The sequence below is a fragment of the Anser brachyrhynchus genome (assembly GCF_964034855.1).
Source record: "Anser brachyrhynchus genome assembly, chromosome: 22".
Taxonomy (NCBI): Eukaryota; Metazoa; Chordata; class Aves; order Anseriformes; family Anatidae; genus Anser; species Anser brachyrhynchus.
Genome location: NC_137715.1, coordinates 4,567,972 through 4,577,951, shown reverse-complemented (window position 1 = coordinate 4,577,951; position 9,980 = coordinate 4,567,972). Strand labels below are relative to the sequence as shown.

General features: G+C 63.6%; 2 protein-coding genes across 4 annotated transcripts; both read left to right on the top strand.

Annotated features, from left to right (window-relative positions):
- The first annotated feature begins 5,600 nt into the window (after positions 1-5,600).
- Positions 5,601-9,919, top strand: DLX3 (distal-less homeobox 3). The gene is made up of 3 exons (XM_080565573.1): positions 5,601-6,130; positions 6,439-6,629; positions 8,497-9,919. The coding sequence occupies exons 1-3, from the start codon at positions 5,812-5,814 to the stop codon at positions 8,836-8,838; spliced, it is 852 nt and encodes a 283-aa protein (XP_080421699.1). The 5' UTR covers positions 5,601-5,811; the 3' UTR covers positions 8,839-9,919.
- On the top strand, positions 6,651-8,483 carry LOC308181851 (uncharacterized protein). Of its 3 annotated transcripts, none has more exons than XM_080565570.1 (2): positions 6,651-7,950; positions 8,107-8,483. In XM_080565570.1, the coding sequence occupies exon 1, from the start codon at positions 6,767-6,769 to the stop codon at positions 7,853-7,855; it is 1,089 nt and encodes a 362-aa protein (XP_080421696.1). In that variant the 5' UTR covers positions 6,651-6,766; the 3' UTR covers positions 7,856-7,950; positions 8,107-8,483. The 3 variants fall into 3 exon arrangements, with proteins under 3 accessions (XP_080421696.1, XP_080421698.1, XP_080421697.1); XM_080565572.1 differs by having other exon boundaries at positions 6,651-8,106; positions 8,203-8,483; XM_080565571.1 differs by having other exon boundaries at positions 6,651-8,202; positions 8,251-8,483.
- Positions 9,920-9,980: the final 61 nt, after the last annotated feature.

Sequence of the window (9,980 nt, the reverse complement as noted above, 5' to 3'; positions counted from 1 at the left end):
GCACACGGCTGTACCAGCATGCACTTGGGTGTGCAAGCAGCCAGCCACGCTGGCATGCGCCTGGATACTCACACACGTGTGCAAGCAGCCAGCCATACAAGCACGTACCTGTGCAAGCACCCACCCATACAAGCACACACCTGGGTGTGCACATGCTTGTGCAAGCACCCACTTGCGTGTGCACAGCCCACGTAATGACACACCGACGTGCGCACACGCCCGCTCAAGCACACAGCTCGATGTGTGCACACACCCCTGCAATCACACACCTGTGCACGCACACGCCCCCGCAACATGCGCATGCACGCGCTTGTGCAACCACACGCCTCTGCACGGCACAGGCCTGTGCATGCACACACGCTCCTGCACACGCCTCGGCGCACCCCCCTGGTGCAATCACACAACTGCGTGCGCACGCTGCAGCCCCGTGCACACCTGTGCCCTGCAGCTTTGCACGCGTGCACACGCAGGGACTTGCACACTCGGGCACGCGCGGCACAAAGAGGCAGGGCTGAGTGCAACCTCCCCCCCCACCCCGTGCCCCCCCCCCACCCCGGGATGAGGCTCCCCAGGCTGAGCCCTCCAAGTCGGGACCTGCCCGGGATGGGACCCACCCCCCCCCCCAGGATAAGCCCCCTCCGGGCAGGGCCAGGACCACCAACGCTGGGACCCCCCTGGAGCGGGGACCCCCCCTAAATCCCCAGCCTGGCCACAGGGCAGGAGCAGCAGTAAATTATGGGGTGGGGGTCCGTGTCCCCCCCCCCCCCCCCGCAGGGTCCTGCTGCTGCTGCACCCTGGGGGCTCCGTCGCGGCTGCAGGGGTGGGGGGAAACTGAGGCAGGAGAGGTTGGGGCTCAGCCTCCGCTGGGAGGTCCGAGGGGCTTTGGAGGGGGGGTGTGGGGGGGGGGGCGACAAAATCCCGGGCCTCCCACGGCGGCTCCCGGCTGCCCAGGAACGCCGGGAATGTGCCGGCTCCGTGCCCGGTGCCGGCTCCCCTCCCGCGGGCTCCCTGCCCGGTACCGGCTCCTGGGAGCCTCCCACCCATGGGGGCTGCGGCACCGGCTGGGGGGGGGGGGGGAGGTGGGGGGGCACCCAAGGGACCTTCCCCCGCTCCCGCAGCCTCGATGCGGGGGTCTTGAGGGGGGGGCGGAGGGGAAGCGGCCCAGTCTTGCCCCCCCCAGCCCCGAGGAGGACAGGAGCGGAGGCCGCCTCGGGCCTCGAGGCTTGTTTGTGCCGACGGAGGCCAAATTCCTGCCTGGGAATTGCTCAACACCCCCCCCCTCACCCCACCCCACCCCGAGCCCTTCCCGGGGGCGTCGTGTGCTCGGGATGGACGGACGGGCCGGACAGACGGACAGACCAGACAGGACGGACGGACAACAACCCCCCCCCCCCCCCCCCCCAAAGCCGAGGGCAGGAGGTCAAGCCTGAGCCTCCACGGGGCGGCCGTGGCGTCACCCCGGCGAGGCGAGGTGCCGGCGGTGGCCGTGTCCCCTCCTGGTGTCCCCGAGCAGGCCGAGGTCACCGGGGCAGGGGGGGGGCCCTGGCGCCGCTCCCACCCGTGCCAGGAAACCCGTCCCCTCGGCCGGGAACGGGGCGCAGGATGTCCTGTCCCCGTCCCGTCCCCCCCCTACGCCCCGTGCCCCTCTTGTCACCCGCTCCCCGGTGTCACCGGAAAGCGTGGCGGCACCGGGGACCGGCTGGCACCGCGGCACTGCCCTGCCAGCACCGGGACCTGGCACCGTGTCCCCCACCCCCTGTCCCCCCTCCCCTGTCCCTCGTCCCCGGTCCCTGCCTTTGGGTCATTTTGGGGTGCGGCGGACCCAAAGGAGGGCTGTTTGCCCCCAAAGGGAGGTGTGAGCACCCAGGGGAGGGTGCTGGCACCCAAAGGGGGGATGCTTACACCTGGGGGGGGGGGGATATTATCCCCCAGGGAAGGTATTATGGCCCCTGAGGAGGATGTTGAGTCTCGGGGGGGTGTCAGCACCCAAAGGGGGGGGTGTCAGAACCCAAAGGGGGGTGTGAGCACCCAAAGGTGGGGTGTCAGTACACAAAGAGGGTGTCAGCACCCAAGGGGGAGGTGTCAGCACCCAAAGGGGGGTGTCAGCACCCAAAGGCGGGTGTCAGCACCCAAGGGGGGGTGTCAGCACCCAAAGGGGGGGGGGTGTCAGCACCCAAGGGGGGGGTGTCAGAACCCAAAGGGGGGTGTGAGCACCCAAAGGGGGCTGTGAGCACCCAAAGGGGGGGTGTCAGTACACAAAGAGGGTGTCAGCACCCAAGGGGGAGGTGTCAGCACCCAACGGGGGGGGGGTGTCAGCACCCAAAGGGGGGGGTGTCAGCATCCAAGGGGGAGGTGTCAGCACCCAAAGGGGGGTGTGAGCACCCAAAGGGGGCTGTGAGCACCCAAAGGTGGGGTGTCAGTACACAAAGAGGGTGTCAGCACCCAAGGGGGACGTGTCAGCACCCAACGGGGGGGGTGTGTCAGCACCCAAAGGGGGGTGTCAGCACCCAAAGGCGGGTGTCAGCACCCAAGGGGGGGGTGTCAGCACCCAAAGGGGGGGGGTGTCAGCACCCAAGGGGGGGGTGTCAGAACCCAAAGGGGGGTGTGAGCACCCAAAGGGGGCTGTGAGCACCCAAAGGGGGGGTGTCAGTACACAAAGAGGGTGTCAGCACCCAAGGGGGAGGTGTCAGCACCCAACGGGGGGGGGTGTCAGCACCCAAGGGGGGGTGTCAGCACCTAAAGGGGGGGTGTCAGAACCCAAAGGCGGGTGTCAGCACCCAAGGGGGAGGTGTCAGCACCCAAAGGGGGGGGGGTGTCAGCACCCAAAGGGGGGGTGTCAGCACCCAAAGGTGGGTGTCAGCACCCAAAGGGGGGTGTGAGCACCCAAAGGGGGGCTGTCAGTACACAAAGAGGGTGTCAGCACCCAAGGGGGAGGTGTCAGCACCCAAAGGGGGGGGGTGTCAGCACCCAAGGGGGGGGTGTCAGCACCCAAAGGCGGGTGTCAGCACCCAAAGGGGGGTGTGAGCACCCAAAACGCCGCTAGATGGAGCCGTCCGACCAAGGATGCCGCTGGGGTGGGGGCAGCGCGGGTCGGCCCGCTCTGCCGCCCCCCCCCCCCGCCGCTCCCCGTCCCCGCCGCTGGGACAGGAGGGGGGGGACACCAGGGGACCCCCGGCGGCACCGCTGGGCTCGGGGGGGGGGGGGGCGGGGTCGTTTCAGTCGGGGCACCTTGGGGACCCTCCCTGGCTTGTGGGGGGTACAGGGGACAATATGGGGGGGGGGTTTGGCTCCGGGGCCAGCCCTGCCTGGTGTGTGCCCCCCCCCCCCCATGCACCCATTTTTGCAGAGACCCCCGGTGCCCCAATTAAGCCACTTGTAAGCCGCTTCCAATTAAGCCACCCACTTCTGCCAGGTCTGGGCACCCAAACTGGAACCCCCCCTCCACCCGGCCCCCCCCCCCCCCCCCCCCGTGCTATCCACGAGCTCCCCAATTTGGGGCTTCGGCAGGAGCCAGCCTGGCCGAGCAGCCTTCGGCAGCCGCAGGCACCAGTGTCTCCCAGTCCCAAACTGGTTCGGGACTGAACAGACCTGCTCCCTGTTTGCACCGTGCTCCCGAGCTGCCTTCGCCGCTCGGCGTGCAGCTCTCCGAGCAGGTCTCCGACCGGCTTTTCCTGCCTCAGGACCCATTTCGGGGCAGAAACCAGCCCCGGTGACCGGCCGGCTGGTGGGACAGCCGGGCTGGGGACCTGGGGATGTCCCAGCGGCTCCCCCGGGACCTTGGGAACCTCCCCAGGGAGGCCCTCGCGCAGCTCCGAGCAGGACGGACGGCAGGGCCGGGCTTGTCCCAGACATTTCTGTCCCCTCGGAATTAATTCCTCAATCTCAAATTACAGTTCCCATGCGGGGAGGTGAGCCCGTGCCTCCAGACACAGCTTCGGGGTCACGCTTGTGCTTCCCATCACGGCCGGCTGCTGCCCCCCGGAGCTGATCCCTGCTCCTGTTGTACTCTAGTTTGTGCTATTTCTAGTCTATTCTTCTCTGCTTTACTTCTGTTCTACTGTTTTACTTCTATTCTACATCACTTCTACATCACTTCTACATCACTTCTACATCACATCACTTCTATTCTATTCTATTCTATTCTATTCTATTCTATTCTATTCTATTCTATTCTATTCTATTCTATTCTATTCTATTCTATTCTATTCTATTCTATTCTATTCTATTCTATTCTATTCTATTCTATTCTATTCTATTCTATTCTATTCTATTCTATTCTATTCTATTCTAAATTCTAATTATTTTCAAATCCTATTCTGTTTTTCTTTTCAAATTCTATTTTATTCTATGAATTCTACTTCTATTCCCACCCCATCCCATCCCATCCCATCCCATCCCATCCCATCCCATCCCATCCCATCCCATCCCATCCCATCCCATCCCATCCCATCCCAGTTATTCCGTCCCGTCCCGTTCCCAATTTCTATAATTTCACCAATTTTCTCATTCTCCCCCGCCCCCCCGTGCCCGACTCGGTGGCGGCGGGGCCGGGACTCGAACCCGCGGCCCCGGGACCGCGCAGTGCCCGCGGCGGCCGCCTGGTGGCGCCATTGGACCGCGCTGCGCGGCGGCGGGGGGGCACCCGGGGCTGGGGGGGGGCAGTGCCTGTGGGGGGGCCCCCGGGGGGGTTTTGGGGTGGCAAATATTTCATTTAACAACACAAAAGCCCCAGCCAGGCTTAAGAATCTGCCCCCCCCCCCCCCAAGCCCCCCAGCCCCTTTTCTTAGGGTCAAGAACCTGCCAGGAGAGGTAGAGACCCCCCCACCAAAATAAAAGCCCCCCCAATCCCATCCCCCCTCTATTCCCCTTCCTGCTGGGGGGCTCGGGGGGCTGGGGGTAGCCCTGTGGGTGGACAAGGGTGGCAGGGCCTCGCCTGGGGGGCCTGGGCTGGGTGACGCTGCGGGGGGGCTTTTAGGGCAGCGGGGGGGTCAGGACCCTGAGTGGGACTGGGAGGGGGGCGTTGAGCCCAGGGGTGGGCAGCTCTGGGATGGGGGCTTGGCACCGAGGTCCCCCTGGTGCAGGAGAGGCAGGGGGTGGAGAGCAAGTTTTGGGGTCCGGGGGGCTGTGCCCTGGGGAGGGGGCTGTACTGGGAGACACTGGGAGCTGCTGGGGGAAGGTGGGAGCTGGGGAGGAGGTCTCGCCCTCCTGGCACCTAGCCCTGCAGCCCCCCAGCCCCAAACACGAATCCATCCTACTCCCTAACCCCAAGCCTTCCTACACCGTGTCCCCCAGCAAGATGCCCCCCACTCCCTGCCCAACCCCCCCTTAGCTCCAAGCACCCCCAGGACCACGACCCCCTTGCAAATCCCCCCCCGCCCCTGCACCGCCCGCTGCCCTGGGGGCCCTGCCCGCCTCCCCCCTTCCTCCCCTGCTCCTGCAGCCGGGAGCCTGCGATCTTTATTTATTCCTTCTCCCTCTTTCACCCACTCTTTGTTGTTTCTTGAGAGAGGGGAAAAAAAAAAAAAAAAAAAAAAAAAAAAGAGAAGGGAAAAAAAAAAAAAAAAAACAGGAGGCAGGAGCCTGTTTTGCCTCCCAGGCAATATTTCTGGAGCCAATAGGAATGCGCACCCACCCTGCCCTGCTCCATAATTAAAGGCTTTAAGCAGGCGGCCGGGGCTGGAGGTTTGGGCACAGTCGCTCGCTTGCTCCTCGCCAGAAGCCGTGCGGAGGGAGCCGGCTCTGGGCACGCCAGGCCTGACGCGCGGGCAGCCGGGGGTCCCCAGCCGGGCGGGCAGCCCCCCCGCTCCAGCGATGAGCGGCTCCTTCGACAAGAAGCTCTCCAGCATCCTCACCGACCTGTCGGGCTCGCTGAGCTGCCATGCCGCCTCCAAGGACTCCCCCACTTTGCCCGAGTCCTCCGTCACCGACCTGGGCTACTACACCGGCCAGCACGACTACTACCCGGGCCAGTCCTACAGCCAGCCCGTCGGCCACTACCCCTACCACCAGTTCAACCTCAACGGCATCGGGGCCGCCGGCACCTACTCGCCCAAATCCGACTACTCCTACAGCCCTTCCTACCGCCAGTACGGCCACTTCAGGGACCAGCAGCTCCCAGCTCAGGATGCAGGTAGGATGCCCGGGAAATGGGGGTCGTATCCTTCCCCCCTGCTCGGGAGTTTGGCGAGGTTGTGCCCCCCCCCACTACTAAAAAAATAAAAATAAAGTGTTCATAAGTTGGGGACGGAGCGGCCGCGGGGCTGCGCCGGGGGTTCCCGGTGCGTTGTTCCCACCGGAGGACACGGGGAGGTTTTGGGGATGGGGCTCAGCCCCCTCCGGTGCTGCAGAGCGGGGCGACCCCGGGTTGGGGAGGGGATGGGGGGGCTGCACTGGGACCCTTTCTCCAGCCCCGTCCTCACCTCTGCGCTCTGTGCCCAGTGTCGGTGAAGGAGGAGCCGGAGCCCGAGGTGCGGATGGTCAACGGGAAACCCAAGAAGATCCGCAAGCCCCGCACCATCTACTCCAGCTACCAGCTGGCGGCTCTGCAACGCCGCTTCCAGAAAGCCCAGTACCTGGCGCTGCCCGAGCGCGCCGAGCTGGCCGCCCAGCTGGGGCTCACCCAGACCCAGGTAAGGGCTGAGCCCCCCAGCCACAACCAGAGGGGAGAGGCGGGAGGGGGAGACGGAGTTGCACACCTCCCCCCCTTTTTGCAACCCCCGAGTCGGTGTGGGTTCGGTGCGGCTCTGGATGAAGCTGTCCCTTTGGGATGTGGCGAGAGACGGGGGGGTCTGGGGGACCCCAGGGATGGGTGCTCCCCCTTTGCAGGGTGCAGGGATCCCCGCTGCTGGGTTTCCCCGCAGGGAGCAGATCCGTGGTGCCGAGGGGACAGCGGAGAGGAGGGAAGGAGCGGAGAGAGGGGACGGATCCCGGCCATGCCCCTATCCGCAGTTTCAGGGTTTATCCCCTGGCTCCGCAGCCAGCCCCAGCTCAGACCCTGCTCTGCCCAGTCACCCAGGAGGGGCCGAATCCTGCCCCGGTCCTTGGAAGTGTCCTGGGTCAGCACCCGGCTTCCCAGGATGTGAAATCCCGGGCAGGACGGGGTGCTCGGGATGGGACACTCAGGACAGGGTGCTTGAGTTGGGTGCTTGAGTTGGGTGCTGCGGATGGGGTGCTCAGGACCCCACATCCTGGCTCATTCGCCCCAAATCCAGCCAGGTCCAGCCCCTGCCAGCCCCTGCTCCTCCTGCCTGGGCTTTCCACAGCTCCCCTTCTGTCTGTCCTCCTGGCACCCCAGCTCCCAGCTCCTGTGGGAGACTGGAATTGGGGACGGGAGCACCCAAAGGCGCTGTCCGGGGGCTGCCAGTTTTGTTTACACCCAACAAGAAGGGACGGGCAAGAGGTGCTTCTCCTTCCCCACTCTGCCTCCCAGCTTTGGGGCCAAACCCTCGCTTTTGAGGCTTGTCAGGCGCAGGCACAACCCCTACCCGCTGTCCTTGCTGGCGTGACAGGCTGCCACCGCCGCCACCGCAGCACGGCCACCCCTTCCCGTGTCCCGTCCCGTCCCCGTCCCGGTGCCCTCCCTGCCTGCGGGCCGGCGCCGGCGCCCTTGTGCCGCCCTTGGCGCGGCGCTCCCCAGCGCGGCCTTCCTCCTCCTCCCTTGGGCGATGAAGCAATCGGGGACACTCGGCAAAGGGCTGACGGAGCGCGTCACCCGCTCCCAGAGGGACATCCTGTTTGGGTGACAACCACCGCCCCCCCCACCCCTTCCCCGGGGGCCAAGGGCGCCCAGCGCCGCGGCCTCACCCAGCGCTGGGGACGCTCCCGACGCGCGACGTGCCGGGCCGGTGTCCCGTGATGCATGGCGTGACGGGCGGCCCGCGACGCCCACGTCCCGGGTGGCTTGCCACCATGCACCGAGTGTCCAGCGTCCCCACGACACCTGCACCATAGGTGGCTTCCCATGGGGTGTCCGGGGTCCCCATGACACCCGCACCAAAGGTGGCTTTGTCTATGGTGCGTGGTGTGGGCTCTCCGTAATACCCTTGTCATCGGTGACGTCCTATGGTGCACGGTGTGTCTGGGGTCCCTGTGACACCCACAGCATAGGTGGCTTCCCATGGGGTGTCTGGGGTCCCCATGTCACCCATATCACGGGTGGCTTCCTGTAGTATGTCCAGGGTCCCCACAGCACCCGTATCACAGGTGGCTTCCCGTGGGGTGTCTGGGGTCCCTATAGCACTCGTATCACAGGTGGCTTCCCATATTGTGTCTGGGATCCCCGTGACACCCGTATCACAGGTGGCTTCCCACGGCGTGTCCGGTGTCCCTGTAGCACCCATATCACAGGTGGCTCCCCACGGCCCCCCTACCACAGGTGGCTTCCCACGATGTGCCGCGTGTCCGGGTTCCCCACAAACCCCCCCAAACCCCGGGGTGCCTTCCCGCAACCCCACTGCAAGCCGACGCGGGGCACTCACCCCTGTCCCTCCCTGCCAGGTGAAGATCTGGTTCCAGAACCGCCGCTCCAAGTTCAAGAAGCTCTACAAGAACGGCGAGGTGCCGCTGGAGCACAGCCCCAACAACAGCGACTCCATGGCCTGCAACTCTCCCCCTTCCCCGGCCGTCTGGGACAGTAACTCGCACGGCAGCGCGCCGGGCCGGACCCCGCTCCCGCAGCCGCTCCCCTACAGCTCTTCGCCCGGCTTCCTGGAGGAGCACAACCCCTGGTACCACCCGCAGACCCTCAGCGGACCCCACTTACCCCACCAGCCGCCGCCGGCCGCCACGATGCATCACACCTCCCCGGGGCCGCCCCCCAACCCCGGCGCAGTCTACTAAGAGTGCGGCGCGGGAAAGGGAACAAGAGACAGTGGCAGGACTCCTTTTCCTTCCTTTTTTTTCCCCCCACTTTTTTTTTTTCTTCCTTTTTTTTTTTTTTTAAAAAAAAAAGAAAGCGTTTCCAGGACACACATGTACACACACCCCTATATATACACTTATATATCCTATACTCTCATCTCAGGAACAACAGGACCGCAAAGGGTTAAACTCGTTAGCTCCACGCCAAGGGAAAGCGAGGAAAAGGGGGCAAATCCTTCTCGTGCATTTTTCTTTTTCCATCACCCCCCGACAGCAACGGCCCCCTGGGAGCCGCGTTTTTCCCCACCGGCCATGGTGCCCCCCCCGGGCGAGCCGTATTGGGGGCGACTGCTCCGTGCCGGGGTTCCCGAGGAGCACCCGGAGCCCCGCTTGGGATGGAAACACGGGGACCAAAGCCATGGCGAGGAGGAGGAGGAGGCGAGACGGCTGGGGGGTGCCCGTCGGAGTCGAGGCACGGGACGCGTTTCGCCTTCGCAGCACCCAAAATCCAGCGCCGAGCGGGGACCGGCACCGGTCTGCGGGACCGTGGGTGTCCCATGGGTGCCAGCCGGCACCCCCAGCCCGGCTGGGGCTGCGGAGCCACGGCAGCTTCACGGGGATCACCCGGGACAATGCTCAGACAACGAGGTGGTTATTTAAAAATTAAAAAAAATAAAAATAAAAATGGGGGGGGGGGGGAATATTTTAATATTTAAACTGTTCAGGAATGGCTTAAGTTATTTTTTAAAGAGAAAATTGTGCTAGTGTCTGTTTTCTAACAGTGCCTCCATCTGTCATTTAAGCTAACGGCGAAGCAGAATGCCTATTTTTTAAATAAGTCGACAACACATTTAAAAAAAAAAAAACAAAAAAACTCTTTACTATTTTTTAAGAGAGTGATGCTATTTTTTTAAAAGCAGAAAGTGCAGTTTTAAGAAGTGTTCATATGTGTTGTACAGTCCCGAGGATCTTATTTATGTTGCCTTATATAAATAGGGGTGTATGGGGGAAAAAAGAGAGTGTACATAAGGTTCGTTTGTATAAAGTTGATCAAAACCAAGCTGTTTCGTTCTGTTTTTTTTTTTTTGTTTGTTTGTTTGCGTTTTTTTTAAGACCAACCT